This window comes from Crocuta crocuta, unplaced genomic scaffold, assembly GCF_008692635.1.
Source record: "Crocuta crocuta isolate KB4526 unplaced genomic scaffold, BGI_CrCroc_1.0 scaffold209, whole genome shotgun sequence".
NCBI classification, from domain to species: domain Eukaryota; kingdom Metazoa; phylum Chordata; class Mammalia; order Carnivora; family Hyaenidae; genus Crocuta; species Crocuta crocuta.
In genome coordinates, this window is record NW_027551566.1 from 2346012 (window position 1) to 2371333 (window position 25322).

General features: G+C 42.2%; 1 protein-coding gene across 1 annotated transcript in view; it reads right to left on the reverse strand.

The window, feature by feature from the left end:
• CFAP61 (cilia and flagella associated protein 61) overlaps positions 1-25322 on the reverse strand; it is a 273021-nt gene that overhangs the window by 117078 nt on the left and 130621 nt on the right. Inside the window, exons 15-16 of the mRNA XM_077750174.1 lie at positions 25004-25210; positions 22126-22260 (exon numbers count right to left, since the gene is read on the reverse strand). Of these exons, the coding sequence (XP_077606300.1) occupies positions 22126-22260; positions 25004-25210 (342 nt within the window). The remainder of the gene's footprint in view (positions 1-22125; positions 22261-25003; positions 25211-25322) is intronic.

Here is a 25322-nt window from a genome sequence, read left to right on the forward strand (position 1 = left end):
AGGATTCACATTAAAACACTGTGTCATAGCTTAATTTGCCACTTCTTTTTCCTTCATGGTACATAAAATAAGGTACACCTTATAAATGAAAGCTCCTTAGATCTTATAAAGTGATTCACTTGTTTTTAATTAAGTAACTGCCCTTGACAAGCAGCTCATAAAAGCATTAAAGGTTTGATTGCTTTGGGGCGCCTGGGTGGCTCAGGTGGTTGAGCAGACTCTTGATTTTGGCTCTGGTTATGGTATCACGGTTTGTGAGTTGGAGTCCTGCATCAGACTCTGTGCTGGTAGTGCAGAACCTGCTTCGGATTCTCTTTCCCCCCATGCTGTATCTCTCTAACTTTCAAAATAAATAAATAAACTTTAAAAAAAGTATGATTGCTCTGATGCATACATGAGCATTGGCAAGGGAGATCCACTGATGGTTTTCAGAGACACAAGTTTCACTGATGATCAATGTCAGATACACTGGCACGTGTACCACGATAACTTCAAATGGCTCCATGTTCCCCCGTCCCTCCCTTGAGTCATGTCAAGTGTTTAGAAATGTCCCCAAAGCCTCCGCATCACACTAATTGGATCTTGTCTTGCATGTTTCAGCTACTTGGCACTCCAGGTATCATCTTCCATACAGTGGCACCTACAAACTGAAGAAATGACTTCTCCAGTATGAACACACAGGGAAAGCAGGAATGAAGCAAATCCATGACAAGGAAATGGTTAGCAGAACCAATAATCTGATCCTGTATTGTTTTCAAAACACAAATGACTACTACAGTGTATATGTATCTCTTGAGAAACTTCATTTGCTGCTTAATTATTCTCAATTTCTATATCCCCATGAAAAACCCACTTGTGATAAAATAAAATGAAGGTATGCCTCAAAGGTTTTGCAAACACTCAAATTCAAAAGTGAGGGAAGGCACTGTTCCTGTTAAATAATGTCCTTCTGAACTGATGGCATTCTCTTTCAGGTATTGGAAGACAAAAAGGGTCCTCCAAGTATTAAATGGAAACTGCATGTCTGAGTGTGTATATAATATAGAATTTGACTCTGTATATCTTAATAGTTAGGCAAGGAACCAGAGAAACATATGAAATAATCTGATAAATTTATTTTCTTGAGATATTTGTTAAATTAAAAGGTTGTATTGTTGGTTGTTTTCCCTTTCTAAGAAGGTAAGAGTAAGGATTATGGAGAATGTATGGGATATCATCCGTCTGAATTCTACATGCTTAATGAAAGGGACCTCTGGTCATCCTCTTTCATAAAGGACGGGACATGTAGCTTATCAGGGATGCATGAACAGTTGATATTTAGCCACTGGCTTGGAAATATTTTGCATTTAATATCCTGGAAGTAGACTGGATTCTTCCCTTATTCCTATAGGAGCAACTGACAAATACACAGCAGAGAGTTATAATGTCACAGAATCTGTCCCTACTCAGAGAAGCGATTAGAAAAAAAATATTCATATAAAATCCATATTCTAGTAACAAAGCCAGTCTAATTTGGTGGCGAAGGAGGTTGGATACATGGAATGATTGTGAGGGCATTACGATAAACCCATTCAGTATCCTGCTGCCTGAAATTCTGCCATCAAAACTTTAACGTAGAGCTTAATGCAACAATGTCAACTCAACAAACACACACTGAGCATCTACCATGTGCCAAATACTTGCCAGTGTGCTGAAGTAAGAATGAGACATGGTTCCCATCTTTAATTCTCATTAAGTCAGGTGACAGACCTAAAGACAAATAAAATGCAGTATATAAAATGCAGTGATAAGGGTAGTGTGTCAGGAAGCTATTGCTGTGTAACAAAGCAACCCAAAGAACAAACATCCCTGTAGCTGAGGTTACTGTGGGCCAGCAGTATGAGCTGTGCAGAGCTAGGCAGTTCTTCTAGAACCAGTTGGGAGGCTGTCAGATCAGCTGATGTTTGGGTGGTCTACAATGGCAAGGAAGTCTTCTTACAGATGGTGCTGGCTGAGCTAGATTTGAGAGGATCAATATATGTCTGGATGGACAAGAGAGAAAACAACTTTCTAGAGGAGAGGGAGAAGCCAGGACAAGGGGTCTGCAAGGGTGACACAGTCCACTGAAATACAGACCAGTCTCTACAAATGCATTTTCATGTGATGTCCTGCAAAGGCAGGATGGACCTGCCTGGGAACTACAGGAAGTAGACCCAGAAGGGGATGCAGAGAGTGGAGCAGGGCTCAGGAGAGAAAGCTGGGAGAGAAAGCCGATGACTAACTGTGTTCCTGCTGCCATCTCCCACCTCTGGGCACAGAATAAGATGACAACTTTGTTTGTTCTCCCAGGGGGTAAGCTGTTTGCTCAAGCCGAGTACCTGGCTATTTGCACGGCTGGTTTAGGCCTCGGGTTCATTTGTTAGGAAAATGACAACCGTGGAGGAAAAGAAATCATTTTCCGGAGCACCTCTGTCCAAGTGAGTGCTGTTCCACAGATACAGCTTTTTCAATCTTGCTGTCTCCCTACCATTTTTTTATTTTCACCCCTGGCTCTTTTCAACACAGGCCTGCATACCCTGACTCCCATTTTCATTTGGAAGGTGTGTCTTCAAGCATGTTTTCAGTCTTTCAATTAGACTCATTATTCCTGTTGACATCCAATTCTATCTCTGGGAGAGTCTGGAAAAATTAAGCATATCTCTTTCATCTCAATGCAAACAATGGTTTGTATTCTTTTTCACATGACTTTAAAATTCTGTGCACCAAAAGGTTCGCTGGGCTTTTTTGTTAGAGCAATGCATAATGATTGTTTTGAAGGAAGAAGCCTTTCTGAAAATTCCTGTGGAGAACACTAAGGGTAAAAACAAAGTTCAAAGGAATTTGGTCAGGATCAATGGTCCAAGGGAAGAACTTATAGGAAGAAAGAAAACAAATCCAGGCTCTTTTAAAACTGAAAAGAAGAGGGCTAGGCAGAAACCTCGGCAGGAAGAAGCTGAAATACAATAAATGGGAGTGGCCACTGCCCAATTAAAGTAGAGATACATTTTAATAAAACACGGGAGGCTAATTTCAGTCATTCAGATACTTCACATCAGAGCAGGGAAAGTAAAGGTCTTGGTCCCACTGTGAATTCTTGTGAAAAGAAGAGCCCATTTATGTGAGCACTGGGTGTTGTAGGTAAGTGATGAATCACTGAATTCTATTCCTGAAACCAGTATTGTGCTGTATGTTACCTAATTGGAATTGAAATAAAAATTTGAAAAGATAAAAAAAGAGCCTATTGCATGGAAGAAATTAGTACAGAGCATTCCCACTTTCCTTATTTTCCTCATTCTTTGAATCAATTCCTAATGATTTTTACAACACTTTTTAGAAAGGCTAATTCCATGCTCTCAATAGAAACTTCTCCGAAATCAGCATTTAAACATCTGAAGTTATCACACACACACACACACACACACACACACACACACACACACACAGCAAAAAGAATCCTGCTGTAATTAATTAGTACCCAAGACCTTGTCATGCCTGGGAGGGGAGTTGGCTTGCCACTTATAGCTGGGAACTACCTATGGGGTGGCAGGTGTGACTTTCAGGGTATTTGGGACCCCACACACAAAATCAAGCAGAAGTCTTTGGGAAAGTATTCCCTTTTGCTTCACTCTGTTCTATGTTCACACACAAAACTATTTTCAAAAAGAAACCCCTTAAAATCCCTGTTGGTGAGATAGAAGGGAATAGAAAGCATATTGCCCTGTCTTTACACCTGTGCACCACTGACATCATGCTTCAGCGCAAAGACAGCCCGCACTTCTAATTTCTCACAAGCACGTCAGCGGTAAACAGTCCCAGCGTTCGTGTTAATGACACCATCTGGCGCCTCCCATAACTGTGTAGCATTCAGCTTCCAAACAAGATGTAATGGCAGCAACACATGAAACCCACTGACATTTACAGTAAGGAAATTTATTATCAGTCATCGGTTTGGTATAAATGTGTTTGCATGACTGCTGGGGCTATAAAATCATCACCTTTGCCAGGCAAGCGAAGGTGCAATAAATAATGGATTTTAAGCCATGCATGAACTACCAAATCATTAAACATTTATCACACAGGCACAATAGCATCTTAAGCAACAGTTACCACTTGAAAAATTAATGCCGGTTTTGAGGGTTAAATGAAAACCATTTAGTCTAAGCTTTAATGATTTTTAATATGGTTTGGTATAAAATACAAGGATTTTTTTCATTTTTATTTTTTAGCTGAAAATGATGTATATGTAAATAGCTCTTTTATAATAATTTTCTTATGGGGAACCACCACCTCATGCTCTTTTGTTAAAAAAAAAGACTAAGAAACATAAACTGAAATGTTTCTTGAAAAAAATCATGGTTAAAACCTTTTCAAAACTAGAAATGACACAAAAAAGGTTCTTTAGGAATCAGATGGCATTCTTCCCTTTAAAATCCTTAATGGATTAGTCAGTATGGTTGCAATTAAATCATTTTAACTGTGAATTAGGAAATAAGTAAATATTAAGTCACAACCCACTAAATCCCTCAAGTAATCTAGCCACATTTGTCCCTATTACTTACTCCTTTAAAATACTCTCCCTATGGGGTGCCTAGTGATTTTCTCTTATATATTTGTTCATTGGGTATCCATGGCTTAAAATAAATTCGCAGAAGTACTAATTCAAAATACAAATAGACTGGGGGATGGTTATTCGCATTACATTTATGGATAATTTATCAAAGAAAACTGTTCAAAGGAACAAAGAGGAACCTAGGTGGGAGTTAGTTATTTATTTTCTTCCTGATCACAGAAGAGTGGAGGCAGGAAGTAGGTGGCTGCCCCTACACAAGCCTCCGTGTGCTGGAGGTCAGCCAGCAAGTTGGACCTGGATCGACACAGTGCGCTCAAGAGCTCTGTGGTGGGATGCGACGAGGAAGACAGATGGTTAAAACAACACCATCTCAACGCATAAAATGATCACCTAGCAAGAGGAAACAGAGCCACGTCTATGGTGTGCGAAACCGTTTTAAAAAACATAGTTTTAGGCAGAAGTCAAAAAATGACTGAGTTAGAGATTTCTAGTTTGTGAGTGAAGCTTAACTCCTTGGTGAGAGCTGTTGTGAAGTTTTATGAGCCTGCAGCACTGTGGTTTCCCTGCCCCCTCCCATGCACACACCCTGAACAGGGAGTGGGGGGGGGGGGCAGCCTTGGAAGGAAGGGCAAGATGGTCTGCAAAGCACATCAAGAGGCCTGCATGGGAACCCTGCTCCTGACCCCTAAATCAACGGAAGGTAGTGTGGAGATTTCTCTTCACCTCTGGTGACCACTGCTGTCTAAGTGGGTCGGGGGCTGCCCCTTTTGTATGCCCTAGAACTGAAATCCAAGGTTTGTCATGATGAGGGCTTCCTTGAACTATGTGTGAGGAGGGGCACCTGTTCTCTGGAGAATAGAGGTGGGGGTGCACAGGAATGGAGATATCACTGCAGTACCCATCCACGGATACACACGTGCACCCCTCTGCTTACCTCAAGTCATATTTGACTTATCTCAAGTCTCCCTTATTCTCAAGGGAGAATGTCAGTTCTGGGCAGACGGAAGAGTGGGTGGCTACTTGCTCTGCATCGCTATCTGTAAAGCCCAGGGAGGCACCATCATTTCATTGATTACAAGAATGGCTAACTAGTGTGACTGTGTGGAAGTGAACCCAATCCACTGGGTACTGTCATAAAATAACATGTATTGCTTGAGCTTTCACATTAAAAGTATCAAGTAGGAATTTTTCTAAAGCAGCTTCTCTCTCTAATATCCTATGTGAGGGCCACACACTGGCCTGGTCCTTCCATCTGTCACTAATTAATTTAAATATTTCCTAGAGTTCAGGCTGTTATATTATGTGTTCTGGAAATGACGATCAGGGCTCTCCTCAGAGGTAATCAATGAATAACACCAAGAAGACCTTGCTCATTTCTTTCAAAGTTATGTCAGCTCCTATATACTTTATTAATCACTCTGCCTCCAAGTGTGTGTGTGTGTGTGTGTGTGTGTGTGTGTGTGTGAGAGAGAGAGAGAGAGAGAGAGAGAGAGAGCGCACACCATGGCAAAAGCAGCTCTCCTAAGGGTGTGATCCAAGCCGCCAGCCTGAACACAACTGTGAAATGAAAAAAAAACAGTTAACAATGAAGGAAGAGAAACAAAAAGCAATTCAACAGATGCATGTCATTTTTACTCTTCAGTGTGGATCGGTTTTTCTTGTTAATTATATCACCTATTCTTTCCTTATATTGATAATTACATAATTACATGAAACAGATGGGTGACAGAATGCGCCCAGATGGCAAGAACGTAAACAGGCTTACAAATTGCTTATTCTTGAGCATATTATAAAGAATTATTTAATAATACATAGATTTCTATGCTTTACACATCTGTTAAGTAGAGCCTTCAAAATAGCAGTTACTTTGTCATTTTTTCTTAAACAGATACAATGCCCTCCCCAGGAATTCCTAGGAAGCCAACTGCCATGAAAAATGAAAAATATTTAACCTTTTCCAAACATTTGGATACCTGAAATTCTAAACTCTTATTTGAGTTGGTCCCCCCAAACCTTCATTAAAAATAGAAGTCACTGTTTCAAGGGGAGTTACAGCACTCCACATAGTTCTGGTCTGCTTTGAGCAAAGCTAGAGAAGGTTAAAAAGAAAAGGAAGGCTTATGTACAAAATTTAAAATGTTTTAACTGCATCTGTTGGGCTTTTTATGTGCAAATAATTTCAAATAACTGTGAAATCAAAGGCAAAATGTCAATGCTGTGTCACTGGGTGTGTCCCCATGGGATGGCGCCCAGGTGGAGGCGGTTCTCACATGGGCGCAAAGGCAGGCCCAGGGACAGCCTAGGTTTCTGACGGGTTTGAAGAAGGGCAATCGTCTCCTTCCTCCCAGCCCTTTCTGCACCATTAGGTCAGGTCTCTGCTTATATGCCCCTTACGAGAGAGGCCTTTTCCACTGCTCACCCCTTATTCTCCGTCCCCTCTCAGGCTTCCTTCTTGTCACTGCCTGGCATGGAGCATCCCTGTGTCTCTGTCCATCGTGTGCCTCTCTCACTAGAACATGGGTGCCAGGACGGCAGGAATTTGCCTACTTGACTGCCACAGCCCTGGGCGCCAAAAGCCGGGCCCATCCTGTGGTCAGCACGCAGTAAATCCTGACATGACATTCAAAGGCTATAAATTAAGTCTCCAGCTCTGAGCTTCCTAACTAGACATGCAGAACAGGCCCCGGGCCCATGTTTAGGCAGAGGAGTCTCTCCACGCAGGGCAGCGGGTAACTGCATGAATGGTGGGCCCAAACCACAGTGTGTATCAGAATCTAGACAAAGAACACAACACCTGGACAAGTGATGTGCTGGTGTGGAGAAGCATGTTTAGGGAAGGACAAACCCACTGGGCTCTTGGGAAGAACCTGGAGAGGGGAGGCAACGTGAGGAACAGGACTCCAAAAGCAGGCGTGCAGGCAGTGGTCATCCACTGCACTTGGGGAGCTGATTACCTGTAGCAGGTGTGGCTAGAACTGGAGCACTTCTCCAGGACAACGTTCGGATGGTGATTATGTGTACTCTGTGTCTGTGCATGTGTGGGTGTGTGTATGTGCCTGTGTGATTGGGGCGGGGAGGGAGAGGGAGACACAAAGTGATATAGAGTGAGAGAGACAGAGAGAGGTTGGTTTATAAAAAGCATTTGAGAAGATGGCCTTGAAACCTAACTATGTGGCTTATCAGTAAACCACAGGTGGCTGGGGGGATTAAATGAGCCCATTCTTATAAAGAATAGGGAATATAACACTTACACATGTTAACACTTATTAGTGCTTCTCCTGACTTCGCCTGGCTTTTCTTACTTTTAGCATATATTTTTATTTGTAAAAAAATATAATGAGACAAATTGAATAATTTTATTGAACTACATAATATTTTATGTTATATTTTGCAAAGAATGATATTCAGAAATTTTAATTACCTCCAACACTGGCACTATAACACAACTATTTTTATTTGTATGTATTTCCTTCCTGTTTTTGACATATGCATGCATATTTCTATATAGTCGAAATAAATCCCTAATTAATAAGAAAAACAAAATATAAAAGATGCATTTGATTACTTGGGGCCTGGAGACATCTGCTCTCCAGTGGGATGGTTCATCAGAGGGCAAGCATGCAGGGAAAGAGAAGCCAAGCCACTGGTGTCCTGTCTCACTTCAAGCTCAAGGGAACCAGGATCTCGACATGGCTGCCCTGAGAGGGGCCAGGGGTTCTTGGGCCTGAGGCAGCATCCTCCAGTGCAAACAGCTCCAGCAGAGCAGAACACATAGGGAGAGGGGAGAAGGGAGACGGTGGGAACATCCCCATGAAAAGCAGAGTCAGGCACCTACATCCCACAAGACAAAACGATAAACCAAGGTCATGGGCAGGGTACTGAGCATGAGTTGAACCTAGCCACTCAAACGCCTTCAGAGGCTGGCAGTTGCTCCTGTCTTCAGGGTGAATCAGATCACCCAGATGTGTATCCATCTGTGTGTCTATCTCTCTATCGGTAAGCTGTTAGAAGTCATACTAGCAGCCCACCAGCTGGGGTCCTACCAACACAGAGTGACCGCCGACTGCAGTGTGTGAGGAGGCAGGCTGTCTAGTAAATGAATTAAAATACTTGCCAATTGTATATAATTCCACGGGACATTATCAGACATCACTGTGACCTGCTCACAAATTTAAAAATGTGCCAGAAAAATCCCAGTTCAACTTTTCATATCAACAGTTATCTCTGGTTAATCGGAACACCACACTGAGAGTCAATGAGCGGTGGTGAAAATGGCAATGGTGTTGGCCAGCAGGGCTTCACCACAGCGACCAGAGAGTGCTCTCTGGCACTGGCTCCCTGGCAGCATGACTCCTTTCGGTTAAACAACTAAACTACCATAAAAACCTTGATTATAACGACTACCATGGTGATAATTTCAATGCACTGAATTATATTTAAAAAAACAGAACAAACAAAAGCTGGGACATGATTGAAGAGTGGGAGAAGTAGGAGCAATGGTGGAGTATGTAATTTATGTTTATTACCAGGGGTTTTCAACTGCCTGAACGGCTCAGGCCTGCCTGCACTGTAGTTGAGTCATGTTTGATATCTCAAACAAGTAGCAATAAAAAACCTTTATGGCTCCCACGTTATTTCCATACCTATTTATTCTATCTTTTCCCCCCTGTTTTTAAGCTATCCTTGTTGTTTTCTTCTCGCTTATTAAGTTGGTTACCATGGAGATCATGACATCAGTAATCTTGACTCAGCTTAATGGTCTTGAGGCAACATACAGGATAAAGGTTTTCATTTTCCCTTAAAGAGGTTCGACCCCAGAGAACAGCGGCACTGTGTGGTCTGAGGACTGAGGGCTTCAAGCTGCATCCCCAGTGGGGGCAGTGTGCTGGCAGCAGGCACATCAGGCTCCCTTGTCCAAGGCAGCACCGGGCACCCCAGCATGGGCAGGAAGGCAACCGGCGCTTTGCCTTCCAAGGCCCACTTGATCCTTTGCCTCTGACACACACAAATGCTATTTTCCTTTCAGAGTTGTCCAGTGTATAAGTAAGGACAACTAAACTCAGATGGCTTTATAAAAATGACAAAGTTGTGGAAAGGAAAATGTTTAATCCACCTGGGCTCACTGTGAGTGTAAAATCTCTATAGGTTCCTGGTTGGTTTCCTTGTTTCCTTAGTCTTTCACATCATCCAAGAAAGCATATCCTACCTTGTAAAACGAGAATTTATTTTTTAAATCATTTTATTTACTTATTTATTTCCATCACCTATTCACCCATCCCCACACCCACACCTCCCCTCTGGTAACCATCAGTTTGTTCTCTATAGTTATGAGTCTGTTTTTCAGTTTGTCTCTCTCTTTTTTTTTTTCCTTTTTAAGCTAGAATTCATTAATAAGACACAACATCTAAAAGCTTTCATGAAAAGACTTAAAAGTTAGACTTATAATACTTTATAATAGGTGCATCCATTGACATAAAATCACTTCATAATGAATGGAGATATGTTTTTATAATTCCTCCACAGACCAGAAGGAGTGGGCCAGCCCCACGAGTGGCCTCCTTGCTCTGAAGTCTGTGTGTATATTACTGTTATGATGGGGGTGGGCTATTTTATATTAGCAGGTATATTTAATGCCTGACAAATCCCTGTTGACACATGACCCCTCCTGACCCTCCAGGCAGCACCCAGGGGACCCCAGCCCCTGTGTAGATATACCATAGTAGAGTCCATGGGTCACTTTTCTGCTTTTTCATTTCAAACCTGATGGCAGATTGAGACAAGGTTTTTGAGTCTCAAAAAAGCCTGACTTTTGAATATTAAAAGCATTTGCCTCAAATCACAGATTTCAGAAGAACACATGGTTATAGCAAAGTCTGTTGTCACAAAACTAGAAGGAGGAAGAGAGTTGGAGGGAAAGAGAGGCAAATATGGTACAGGCCTCTCCTTCCCTCTGGTTAAGGCCATAGAAGTGGAAGAAAAGTAAAGGATCCTTACAAAGGTTCTGGAAAATATGGGAGCAGAGAGATCTCTGCCTCACAGAGAAGTCCCTGCCACTTGTTCTGAGAAGGGTAGAGATGGTTGAGGCTGGTGCCAGGGCAAGAAAGAAGATAAGGCAGGTCATGAGCTTCCCAAAGCCAAAAGTGGTACAGAAGCAGGGAAGAGAAGGAAGCAGAGGTGGTGAAGGGAAGAGAGAGAGGAGTGTGGAGAGGGATATATGCTGAGGAGAGAGAAAGAGCATGCTCCAGCCAACATGATGCCTGACGCAAAGAGTTCTCAAGGCTGTGAAGAGGAAATGTCCCCACTGCAAGTAGCAAATGCCATTTAGGGACCCTGAATGCCAAAATAAGGGATGACTGAGGACAAGCTGACGTTCTGAAGCCCAGTGGATGCCTGTGAGGGCAGGCACTACTCAAGCACCAGACAAATGCCCCCCACCCCAACTCCATGCCCTCCATGATGCCATTATACTTCACGGGTTCCTGAGAACTTGTAATGTCTTCCCCAACCCAAAAAAGAAAAAAGGGAAAATTCCTGAATGGGCTCCATTTAAACTTTAAATTGTAAAATTTACTTGGGATTTGGGGGATTACTTCTTCTCCCATTAGGTAGAGTGGAGACCCTAAGCAGAGATTTAGCTAAGTCAGAGGGAAAAAAATAAGGGCAAATAGAAGACTGCCATTTTGCAGACCTGATTATCTGACTCAAAACATCTATATCTGACAATAAAAAGAGGGCTTCTTTGCATGCTGATGGTTTACCTGGATAAAGCAAGCACACTGCAGAAAGAAATCATCTTTTTCAAGTGGGGAATCACACCTTTCATTTTCAAATTCTAAAACTTCATGTTTTCTGATTAAAGAAATAGCTTTACCTTTGACCTAGTAAACAGTTTTCCAGGAATTTATTGAAAGGTAGTTATGATGAAAGTGCTCAAAGATAATAAGGATGGATATGATAGCATTGTTTATGATGATACAATTTGGATAAAAACGGCAATGACCAACATTAGGGAATGGCTACAAACAACAGTGGTGAATCTTGTGATTTGGCACTGGGATACGGCAGTCCCAAAGCCTCAGCCTAGCAGCTGTCTGGCCTCGGGTAAGTTATGTCACACAGGACATCAGAGGCATGAAGACAATGGATGCTACATTCCAAAGAAGCTCCTCTTGTGAAAAATGTCAGAGCAGGTAGGCAAGCACTGGTTAAATGACTTTAAATGCCTCATTCACAATGAAGATATAAAAGGGTAAAAAGAACAGGTATAAGAGAAGATTTTCCTGGAGATTTCCTCAGTGAGAAATGTTGATATGCCCTTGGTCACATATCACTCCACCCCAAATAAGACACATGCAGATTGCCTCTTCTTTTTTTTTTTTAATTTTTTTTAATGTTTTATTTATTTCTAGGAGAGAGAGAGAGACAGCGTGAGCAGGGGAGGGTCAGAGCGAGAGGGAGACACAGAATCCGAAACAGCCTCCAGGCTCTGAGCTGGCAGTGAGCACAGAGCCCGACGCGGGGCTCGAACCCACGAACCACGAGATCATGACCTAAGCGAAAGTCGGACGCTTAACCGACTAAGCCACCCAGGCGTCCCGCAGATTGCCTCTTCTTTCACTTTAAGTCTCCATTAAAGGTTTGGGGGCCCTCAGAGACCCTCACATGAGTTGCCACAGTTAGTGGACGCAGTGGACTGGTGTGTGATTTCTGCCCAAGAAATGTGAAGGATGCAGGAGGCAGGCGGCTGCTGCTGGGTGACGGAAGGGAAGGTGGCCCACAGGGGCTGTCTGTTGACCACAGGTGTAAGCATTTATTATAGGTTCTTCCTAGAGGGCCACTGCTGTGGGAAATGAAGACTCAGGGTGCAGAGCTGGGAGGGTGCATTATCTGTGCTATGGAATGCGAGCGGGATGCCCTCAGTGACAGGAATCTCCAAGGAAACCGAGCACCCGCCACGAAAAGAGGAGTCTGGTCAACAGAGCAGGAGCTACCCTATGATGGTAGCAGTTGAGTCCAGAGCTGCCTGCTTCACCCCCTCCCCCAGGCTGCTCCTCCCTGCTCTGCCCCCAGTTTCACAAGTACCAGGAATATAGCTAAATCACAAGAAACTAACAGGCTTAAAAAAAATCGACCCTTAACTATAATGAGCTAAATATATGCTACATACTGGGGGGCATGGTGAGTTAGAAAATGTCCTCCCTGCCCTCCTTCCCCAGCTCTAGGCTTTGAAGAGCCTGAAATTCAGTCCTCCATTAAGAGCAACCTTGGGCTGCACATAGCCCAGTTCCAGGAAAATCTTCAGCTGAAGCCACCCTCAGGACCACCCTCGGATCAGCCAATCAAAAGAAATGTGTAATATTCCTGTGGTCTGAGTCAGGGCTGGGAACTGCAGTTAGTTACTCTGTACAAACTAGCCAATCACTCACCGCTTGCCTAAACCCCAGATAGGCCCTTTGAGCTCACCTTATAATTGGTCATTTTCAAAGATTCTCAAAGGTCATGATTGGGTCCCACCAAAAGTAACGGACGCCTCACGGATACTGAATGGTCAAAACTGTACCATGGGTGTTGTATAATTATGATTGGGGCTTATGTGATGATGCAATGCGTACAACGTGTGCACTGTAACACCCCGTCCCTTACCCCATAAAAACCCTGCTCGCTATTGTTCAGGGCTTCTCCTTGCTGCCGCTGCGCTGGTAGGTGGGTGAGCCCCTGCTCGAGCTTGTAATAAAGACCCTTTTGTACTTGCATCGGTGCCGGCTCCTTGGAGGTCTCTGGGGACACATGATTCGGGCACAACAGCTTCAGCAGGGAGAGGGGGAACTCCAAACTTCAGATGAAAATTGAGTTTTGATTATTACATGAAATGAAACTGGACATTTTGTGGAATGAAGATGATGTTTTGTGATTTGGAGTGACCCACACAACTTTAATTACCTAAAAGTAATGAGAAAAATCACAGGGTGGCTTGCCCACTTTCTACCTGTGTACCAGGGAAAGCCTGGCCACAGTGAACATATTTACAGAGTGACAGAAGACAGAAATCAAGTGGCTTCATCATTATTCCTACAAGAAATGATGGGTTTAATGCTCTGTTACATAACCATACCTCTCCTAACCTCAGTTTCCTCCCAGCACAAAATGGAGAAGACAACACCCAGCTTCAGGGAGAACATGGTAAGGTAGTCCATGCAACCCTGCAAATGCGTAACACAGAGCCCGGCACAGAAAGTACTCACAGTAGGCTAGGGGTTGCTGGTCACAGAACAGGTGCAACCATTGAAAGGACACTTTGGAATACTTAGTAATGTGCAAAGACATTCATAACACATTAAGTGAAAAAGTATGTTTCAAAACATCATATTTAGTTGCATGTGTTTTTTTACGCAGAAAATAATCCAAAAGTCAGAAGACCAAAATATTAACAAAGGTAATCTATAGATGGATTATTGCAGCTTTTATGGATTTTCTCTTTCTATTGATTTTTCCTAAAATCCCTACCAGAAATATGCACTGCTTTTGTAACGGCGAACTTTTTTTAATCAAGAGGAAAAGAAGTAACTTCCTAGTCAGCATCTGTAGCTCTAATTGTCCCCTTTGTCATTTTACATCCCCAGCTACTTTAAAATACACAAAGCAAAGCCTCCTGTTGGTGTTGCCATGCCTTTCCTCCCTGAAGGCGGATTCTAAAGAAGCCACTTAGCTGTGAAGGCCAGTTCCTGCCCCGGGAGCTCAGGTCCACCCAGGAGCCTTGCTTGGCTGTGGCCCTTCCCAGCACCGCGCAGGCAGCTGATATATCCCGAGGTGCTTCTGGAGCTCAGTGGCATTCATTACTCTGGCTCTGCGGGGAACAGAATGCATTTTTTTCCTTCCTACTGGGTTGCCGCAAGAGCCTGATCAACACCAACATCCAGGAAAGCCTCAGGATTATTTTTTTTTTTTCTGTTGGGAGCTGTTGTAAAAGCAGTGACACTAGTAAAGGTGGACTGAAACAAAGGACATGTTTAAAAACCAGGAAGTCCTCCATTTCACTCCTGTGGTTTGGATAGGATTCCCCCCCCCCACCGCCCCCCAATGCTGGAGCTCATCTAATGTGCATGCAGGCCTACAGAAGGCTGATGAACCAGAGAGTTAGGTAAGGCAAGGAAGATAAGATCAGGGGAGATTATATTTTAGAAAAGTCTGTTTTCAAAGCTATTAGGGGTGTACAGTCAACCAAGAACAAAGCTCTCCAAGGGTGGTAGGAAAGCCCTACTCCTGAATTGAAAGAACAGTTAGGTATACTGTCCAGCCATGGTCTTGAGTTGACCAGCACTTCACCACTTATTAACGGGAATGCTGGGTCTAATCTAAGAATGAGAGAGTGCAAAATGGTGCAGTCACCTGGGAAAATAGTTTAGAAGTCCCTTAAAATGTTGGACATAGAGTTACCACATGACAGACATCCTGCTCCTAGATATGGACACCCAAGAGAAATGAAAACATAATGGCCACATAAAAACTTCTGCAAGAATGTTCACTGCAGCATGATGGAAACAATTCAAATGTCCACTAACTGATGACGGGATAGATAAATAAAATGGAGTATAGACACATCATAGAGTATTATTCAGCAATAAAAAGGAATCAAGTACTGATACAAGCAATAAGATGGGTGAACCTTATAAACATGCTAAATCAAAGAAGATAGTCACAAAATGCCACACGGTATAATTCGATTTATACAAAATGTCCAGAATAGGCAAATTCATGGAAACAGAAAGTAAACTAGCAGTTGTCTAGGGCTCAGGGAAGGGGTAGATAAGGAGTGACTACTAATGACTTTCCTTTCTGGGGAGACAAAAACATTCTGAAATTAGATGGTGATGGTAATTCAACTGTTTGAATATACTAAAAACCAATAAATCATCCAATTTAAATGGGTGAATTGTATTGTATGTGACTTAATTCTCAATAAAGTGGTTAAAGAGAAAGAGAGGTAAGATGGGAGGGAGAGTGATCTTGACTGTCCTACAAGATCTATTCCAGAAAATAAGGATAAGATGTAGGATTGGTTTATGATGATTCTGAAATGTTAAGAAGTAACTTTACTCTTTACAGTTCCTTAGCATATCACACCCTGAAAGGTGTGTTAATTTTTTTTTTTTGGCATTTTGGCATTCGACCACAGCCCAATTTCTAAACAATATCCAGGCTTGTCAATTATGCTACCAGTACATATCTTTTCCATCCCTGGCCTCCTGAGCAAACCTTTAGTTACTCAGCCTTGGCATTTACTTGAGCACTTTCTTTTTCAACCCTTTTTAAAAAATGTTTATTTATTTTGAGAGAGAGAGAGGATCCCAAGTAGTCTCCACATTGTCAGTGCAGACATGATGACATGGGGCTCAGGCTCGATCTCACGAACCATGGACCTGAGCAGAAACCAAGAGTCAGACACTTAACCGACTGAGCCACCCAGGCATCCCTACTTGAGCACTTCCTAAGAACAATGTGAAGCCACATGCAGCATGGAACTGAATACTGAGAAATTTATAACATAACCTACACATGGGATACTAGTTTTTTTCCTCCCTTCCCAGCAGCTGCCACTATAATTTCAAAAGATTTGCAACAATAACCTGGATAGAGAAGTGCCCACAGCCTGATCAGCTGGTGTCTAAAAACTGACCTCCGCATACCAACTTGCTCCTTCCCAGCCGAGCCCAGAAGGGGTCAGGCTGACGCGGATCAGACTCAAGAGTGGATGACTCAGCCAAGAGGAAAATCCAAACTGCTCTGAGGGTAAGCCAATTATCTGTGGGTCACCTTTTGATTAAGTAGCTAGTGCCAAAGATCTGGGAGATCCCAAAAGGCCTCTGGCAAGCCATCTTCCTTCTCTGTGGTTTGGTTTTCCTACAAGTTGTGATAGCAGTACTTTACCTTTTAGAAAAGACAGTACATATGTAATGATTGAAGGTAGGGGTTTTGGCATCCAAATTCCTTGATTTGAAGCTTTGCCAATGAATTCGTCTTTGGACAAGTCATTTACTCTCGTTCCCTATAAGCCTGTTTTCTTTAGGTATGTTGAGGAAGGTAGTAGAATTAACTATTTACAGGTGCTGATGTGAGCATTAAATCAGATGATTCATGGGAAGCCTTTACTAAGAGCTTTATACTGTCAGTAGAAGTTGTTGCTGTTGTTATTTTGTAAACTTTTCTAAGAGGAAAGGATTATGAGAATAACTGATGTCACAGAAGTCATTCTTATGTACACATGTATATTACATATAACACTAAACTAGACAGTGTTCAGAGAATTGGAAAGAAATGACCATAGAGCTTGTACTATTTGGAGATAAAAAAAGAGCTCATGATGGAATTTATGTAAATATTTCTAAGGATGTCAGAGAAAAGAGTTCCTAAATAAGAGTAAATGCATTTCCTATAGGTAGAACAAATGGCTGAGAAATAGCTTGAAAAAGCAAACCTGACCGATGGGTAGTGATTTAAAGTGGGTTACTTTCATTTCAAGATAATATCGCCATGGTTACATTAAGGTGATCAGTGCATATACAACGTTGAAAAACGTGGGTATACATTTTTAGAAACCTCTACCAAGGAGATGTTACTGGGCTGATTTTAAAACAAACCCACACACCTCGACTACAAGAACGACCAAGGGAAGTCTAGTCATGGGCAGCGAAAGTTTCCAAGTTTGAAGGAGGGGTTGGGGAACAATCAAGCTGGGGAAAATCCAGCAGGTGCTCGGAGAATAATGCAGTTTCCTAGGGCAGCAGATGCACAAGTGAAACAGTATCCAGTAACAGTCCATCAGATGGTAATTATAGCTAGACTGGGGAAGAAGAGCCGAGATGAAAAGGGACAATTCGAAAGGTAACTGAATGCCAGTGAGTGACATCTTCCTGAGAGATCACATACCGGCAAAAAGTGAGCCAGCACTTAGCTCTGAAAAGGGGGGTTAAATAAACCGTCATTTTCCTCTGTAGAAGGACAAATGGAAAATGGAGCCCTCAAAGAATTCATTAGTCAAGATTTAAACAGACCATCACTAATAAACCCTGACAAAAAAAGTAACAACAGGCATCAAAGGCTCTGAAAGTATGATTCCTGAAATGATTCTGTCATCTGAAAGATGATGGCTTGGTTTGGTCCCAAAAATTAGGTGGGGGAGGGGAGGGGCGCAGAGCAGAGAAAGAAAGAGAGAGAGAGAGAGAGATGAGTGCACACTATAACTCTATGAATCCCATAAATCAGGATGAAGAACTAGAGACACCAAAGTGGATGACAGAGAGCATCTAGGATGCTAAAGCAAGGGTAGGAACTGTTTCAAATCTCAAAGCAGATTTTCTGAGATTTCATTTCACAAATAGGACTCATTTAAAATCCCAGTCTTAGAAAGGAAACAACGCCTTGGAACAAACTCACTCTCTACCAAGTGATTGTGCAGAACCCAATGTGGCTACTCCTCCTGAGTCTGGCTCTCAATACCAGGGACCAATATAGGCCTCTCCCGTCCCTGTTTAACTAGCCTGAGCAATCCCACGTTAATACTGACACTAGCCTGTGAGCTCCCAGAAGGCAGGTGTCCCAGTCATCTCTGCATTCTTATGTAGGAGCAGGAAAGGAAAGAAACTGGAACCATCCCAAAGTAAGTGTGGGTCACAATGCTCCATAGTCTTTAATTAAATGGCCATTCAATTAATTCAGCCAAATTTGAGTGTTTCCTTCATCATAGTTTTCAAGCATGTGGGCCATACTGATTCATTTAATAAGACTCCCATCACAATAATTCTCAGAATGTAAATGCACAGACCAAGATGGCCAATGCAAGCTGGGAAATGAGTCTTCCAGGCCTATCCCATGTGGTTATGGTCTTGGTCAGAAAAAGTCTTTTCTCTTATCCATGAATCTGTACTGGCTGACTCTGAAGATACTGTGATGAATTTGGGGGGCTTACCTTTGTAATGTGTGATGAAAATTATTTACATGTTTTCCAGGTCCTTTCTTATGACCCAATATGGGGCAGACTCTCAATTAATAATAACCATAGGAAAGGTATTATGGCAGAGTTACCTATCCTCCAAACCAGGCAGAAACCACCAGGGCCTTGAGGTAGGGAGGCAGCATATTTCCTTACTACGCAGTGATGAATTTCAATCACTGCTGGCTTGTGCCAGATTCAAATTGGCAACCCACAGAGAAGAAACACTTTCTATCCCATTACTCATGCCTGGAACGATCTGTTCCCTTGAAGACTGGCTTCCTAGGTGAAGGCGAGGGAATGGATGCTCACTCTGAGATGGTTTATGCAGGGTAAAAGGCATGAAAGACAAGTGCCCAGCCAGAGAAATGTGTGGACATGGTGAGGGAGCCATATAATTTCCATGCACTGGTCGGGGGCGGGGTAAGGGGACATTAAAACTTAAAGGGAAAATAAAAGGAATTCATTCAGTAATGAGCCACTAAATTTCACTCAGTTCAATGGCTGCAACACTATTGCTCTACTAAGAAAACAATGCTCTTGCGCGCCTGGGTGGCTTGGTCAGTTAAGCGTCCGACTTTTGCTTAGGTCATGATCTCGCGGTTCGTGGGTTCGAGCCCCGCATCAGGCTCTGTGCTGACTGCCAGCTCAGAGCCTGGAGCCTGTTTCAGTCTGTGACTCCCTCTCTCTCTGACCCTCCCCTGTTCACGCTGTCTCTCTCTCTCTCTCCTAGAAATAAATAAAACATTTAAATAAAAAAAAGAAAGAAAAAGAAAACAATGCTCTTAGGACTCTATAGAAATTCCTCCTAAAAAATTTTTATTTGGCTCACCTTGTCTCAGGTAATCGGCCTAAAACATTAAATCCCACCAAAATGTTGAAAGGAAAAAAATAATTTAAGATACTATAATTTTCGAATATCCAGGCCCATTCCATGTAAATTATGCTCCTGAAAATCTTTTGACCAAACTTTTAAGATCTCTAAAATTTTTACTAAATCTTATTTGCTGAACTAAATCTTGACTAAAAAACCTTCTCAAGAAGGAGTACAATAAGCAGTAAAAGTGGTTCTTCAGAAATCAAAATTCACCGGTATAATAAACAATGCAGCACAATGAGCATCTACCAAGCATCACCTCTACCTGCTGAGTAAGTGCCGTCTTCCTGGACCAGGGATTGAACAATCATCCTCTGCTGTGCCTTGAAATGAGCCAGGTTCTGGGTTGTGGAGGTGAGTACACAACCCACCAAGATCACCAGAGAAAAGGTCACTACATGTAAGCAACAATTTTGACTCATACCAACCTGAGAAGTCATGATAAAATTATTTTGAATGAAATAAAATGTTTTCTCTGGCCTTCTCCCTATTTGGAGTTCCAGGCTCTGGACATTCCTGGGAGTTAGGGTAGGGGAGAAGCTCCTGGTACTCAGAAAAATACTGTTCTTGATAACCAGGTGACAGCTCTGTATTCTCCCCTCCTTGTCCAGCCACAGCACTCATGCCACCAGGTGACTGGCTGAGCCAGAGCCCTATGAGGGCTTCTCCTGGATGGGTCGTAAGGTCTCTCCATACTGGAAGGAGTCTCAGCAGTGACGTAAAAGGGCAGCATCTCTCATTCGTATCCTGATCTGACACAGAAACTGCATCCTTATATTTTGTACCCACAGCCTCTTCTCCTGGGATCACCATGACTCTATGTAAGCTGTGTTTCACTGAGCTATAGAAGAAGCCACCCTCTCTGAACCTAAGGCACTGCCTTTGTGCCAGATCTGTAGGTCTTGGCTTTCACTCCAAAGGAGTCCAGTCCCAGGATCTCTGCACAGAAACAGCCCATCTGGTGGCCATCCTAATGGCCCTCCAGATGGGCTCGGGTACTCTTATCTTTAGGGTGGTCAGAGCGTGAGCTGCAATGTGGTGGGCCCTGCAACCTGAGAACTCACCTCTGATCTTGGATGAAATATATGTATCTAGGGATTGCTTCAAAATGATAAGGATGAAGGGGAAGTAGTGTGTGTGTACATTGGCGTGGGGGTGGGGGTAGAGAGATCCAAAATTGGGCAAGAATTGGATATTTCTGAGGATCAGTGCCAACTATCTGGGAGGTCAGTGCTCTCAATGTGTGGTCTGAGGTAGGTGCCCATGTAAATGCAGAGACTGAGAGAAGCATTCAGCAGCTTTTATAGCAATTGGACAGAGTAATTCTGTGTCTGTTAAATTTAATTAAAAAAATAATTGGACTTGAGTTTAATCTGTCTTTGTTTTAAATTCATTTTTAAGGAATTCACCTTTTATAAAACTATCAGCCTATGATGGCTTAAAAAAAAAAAAAGAAGATAAGGTCCCTCAGCCCCTCAGCCTGACAGAATGAGAAGCCCTGCTTCATCTGGTTCTCTCCACTTTTGCATTTGCTTGACATTTTCCATAATAAAGAGTTAGGAAGGGAAAGAATTGCTACTGATTTTCAGTCTCTACTCAAAGATAAATTTATAATTTATAAAAAAATAAATAGAAATTTTGTGTTTATTTTACAAATATAGAGATGAATGTAGAACTAAAACAGCCTGGGGTACAGTCATCAGGTGCCATGAAGCTGGGTCTTGGTGGAACCCCTCCTCGACCCCACCCAGTGCACCCATATGCAAAGTGGGAGCTGGGGGCAGCATAATGATTTACTTCCTGTAGTACTGTGGTTGCCCAAGCCGTTTATTTGAGCACCATATCTAGCAACTCCTTGGCTAACCTTCTGGAGAACTTAAACCTTCCACTTTCCTCTCTCACAGTGGACAAACATCAGCACACTAAGGGAATTTTTTTTCAACTAATTTAAATGGAAGTGTATACAAATACTACAAGCCTACATATGTAAGTCAACCTGACAAAATCATGTTTTTCCAGTTAATTCACTGAACATGGCCATGTGTACACACACAGGTACAATTTCCATTTTTAAAGTGAGATCTTGGTTCTATGTTGGTTTCTTCTCCTGTTCTGGTAGATAAAGCATCCCAGGGTTGTTCATTTTAAAGTTAAGCCTGTGCCACCCCAAGGGCAGCTAATATGGTGTCCTGACTCCCTGCAGAGGAGCTTAACAAACCCAGCTTAGGACCCAAACATCTCAAACTCAGCCAGCTCTACTTTCTCTGTCTGCTTTGTCTGACTTGTGAATAACCACTTCTGCCTAAACAAAACATCAATGGAAAGGGGAAATCTGCTTTTGAGGAAGGAGAAAGGAAACAGAAATATGCTGGGCATTTGACCCCAGACCGCCTGTGCTGAGACCCAGCACACAAGGTGTCCCCGTGGGGTCTGTAATCCAGGGGTCAGGCCACCCTTGTGTCAGGTTTCTGTGCAATAATCACCTGAGGGAAAGGGCCGCAGGGGAGCCTCTGCAGGGGAGCCTCCGCAGGGCGCCCCTGTAAGGGCATGAGCGCCAGGCTCCCTGTAATTAAGAAGCAGCCTGCTCCTGAGAAGACAGCGCGGCCACCCCATCTGCCACACCCGCGCGAGCTGGCACAGCGCCTCCCTGCTTGCTGCCGCCCGGCTACCCACCGCGTCCTTGGAGACCGCCTTTGATGGAGCGTTGATGCCAAGCTTTTCCAGAGGATAGACAATCTGTCGTCGCGGCCGCACGGGAACCAAGTAATGAAGGGCGGATGTCAGGGAGTGGGCATAGGAGCTCTGGAACTGAAAGACAGCGATCTCTGTTTTAGGGGAGAGAACGTCAGAGCCGTGCAGCACAGACGCCTGCGTGCAACTTTACAAACACAAAAGTCTGAGCACAGCCAAATCGGAGAGGGGGGAAAATCGGCAAATAAACAAACATACTCTTCGAGCGGAGGAATGAATTGTAGATAATGCCTGACACTAATGAAGATAATTACGAGAGTAATTACATTACTATCTCTGTGGGAATGACAGATAAACAAGTGGTTTGGTTTATGGGAGTTTTCAGTACAAGTATTTTCCCCAGGAGGATATTCTTCTCCATAGTGATCATGAATCAGCTTGATTTGACCCCATTAAGCTGTGTTATCTGTGTCCTGTTAACCTTTGCATGTTTGGCACAAGCTGCTTTAAGAAGGCACATAGATAAAAATGTCATCTGAGGGGAGGCTGAGCGCAGATGTGGAAATCTTCCTGTCTGTGAAAGTCACAGCTAACTGGACCTTTGATGATAGAACAAGTATTTTAAAACAAAAAGATGAAACCAGAAAGTGAGGTGCAGGAGGAGAAATTGGATCCTATGATTCTGACTTATATTAATGCTAAATTATGAGCTGGATTTATGCTTACTGAAATAGTCTATGATAAATCATGTTTTAGGAGAATGCGTTAAAGTATGCATTTTACCCCATTTTTGAAACTTGGCAGTGAAAACTGAACACAGTGATTTTTATTTCTTTTGCATTTATGAAATCTGAGGGGTTCTGGTCAAACTAACTCAGTGTATTTCAACCATTTAAACCTCAAGCGTTAAACTGTGAAACCAAAATTTTAATATGTTTATTGAATTTAAGTTGGAAAGCAAAGCAAATAAAACTGAACCTAAACTAGATGTACTTTAATAAATAAGATGGTTTACACACGACTTATTGCTGTTAGAAAAACAGCCCCCAGGCATTTCTAAGAGCTTCTAAAAGGGATTTCTAGAATCCTTCGCCATTGAACTTCACACCCTGACATTACACACTGAAAAACAGAACCCAGGAGTTCTTAGCCAGAATTCTGCTTTTATGCCTGGAGGATCTCTTAATATATGTCCTGGCAGGAGGGTGTAGAGAAAATCATCTTCATAATGCAAGCCTAACATTCACTTTTACTATAGCCAACTGGGGATTTATAGCAGAATTTGGAAATTGTTTCCTAGTTTATCTGGTATAGCTTCTTACATGTGTTTAAAGAAAGGTATGTGTGTAAATCACCTGTAGGTGCAGACTATGAGGAAATCTGTCTCCAAATGTGTTTCTATATCCTATGTGAAATAGTGCATAACACATTCCAAATTCTATACGATTGAGATAAATATGTGAATGTTTGATGAAATGTCAAAGTGCTATTTTTTTTATTATGGATATAAAAGGACTTTCATGCCAACTGGGCATATGCAGGCAACATCATGAATAAAAAGTAAGAATTTAGTATCACATCCTGAAGGTCACCACACTGGCCACTGGCCAAATGCACAGTAAAAAGAAACTGTGTGGGATCAGGATCTACTAGAATGTTACCTTTCTATCTCCTTAAGTTCAAATCTAGGGTGTTCACATGGCTATGGCACTGTATTTTGATAGGAAAAATAATCATCACTAGAGCATATTCTGCATCTTGCTAAAAATCCTTTCCATGTTTTTTGTTCTTCCTCATTCCTTCTGTACTTCCCCAAGAGGCTTTTGATAAATAAGATGCATTGGCCAAATTATTGTTATGGGAATTTACTGATACACTTTAGACTGTTTTTAAGTTTAATAAATAAGCTTATTTTAAATATCTGCTTGGCTCATTTGTGGTAACAAAGAACAAACATGACCACAGCAAGGATTCTGGGCAGAGCATAAGAAAGGTTTTGGTCATGAATGGGATATGATAGGGCAACTTCTAGCTGGTCTAGTGATTGAACCTCATCACCTCTCAAATGTACATCAGGCTGAGGACCAGTTGTCAGTGACAGGCATGAGCACATGTGTATGACTCTTCTAGGCACTAGGATGCAGCTCTGAACAAGACAGACACCTCTGATTTCATGGTAAAAGGCATAATTTAGCTAGTGAAAAGTACACTGAAGACTAAGCAGGATAAATGGATGTAAGATTGAAGCAGAAAGAAGAGCTTGCTGTTTGTGCATGCACATATACATTAGATAGTATTTACTACAAAAGTATTAGTCTTCGTAAGCATAACATGTTAGGGAGACTTATACAAGTATTTACTACCTAAAGGTTATGTCAGCATCATACATCCACTTTTTATCCATCACTCTTATGGTGGTGGTTATAGTGCTTATTTTGAATGCTGTGATAGTATACTAATATTATAGGATTGAACTGATTTGTTCTATGAGTTCAAACCAAAATGTTCTTTGCTTAAAGAGCATGACAGGATCATTGTGGCATTTCACTAATGCACCATAAGAAATTATTTGACTTTCATTTCCCTTAGAGCATTTTTGCAGACTTTCCAGTCTCTTTTTTGTCAATATGGAAAAGCCAACAAATTGTTCTACTAATTATAATGATTGTGAATGTTTCAGACACTCAGTCTTCTGGACTTTCACTATAGTGTAATAAATGAACCAAACTCAATATGGCCATTTAAAATTCATAGCCCTGTTATAATTCAAATCCATTGAGCAAGGAAGAAATAAAATGTGGCACACAACACCGATGACATTGTGAATGTGCTGGAAAAGTGAATTATGATATTCTTTTACCTTGTCTTCCCTGGACTGTGGGTAAACAGGATAGTAGAGACAGGACTTAAAGCCTAAACGGAGGATCTCTTTCAGAAAAAACTTGGTGTAGTGTCGAAAAATAGGGTTCAAGGCAAAGTGATACAGGTGCCCATGTTCTTCCCGTTGGTGGTGACTGAAGTAGATGAAATCTTCAATGTTGTAATGGGATCGTATGTACTCTATATCCTAAAAAAAAAAAGGTGGGGAAAGGACATCAAAGAATGTTTTAAACAAGTGGCATGCACTTTGTGATAAAAAAGCTTTTTTAAAATTACTTTAGGTATGGTATTAAGAAATG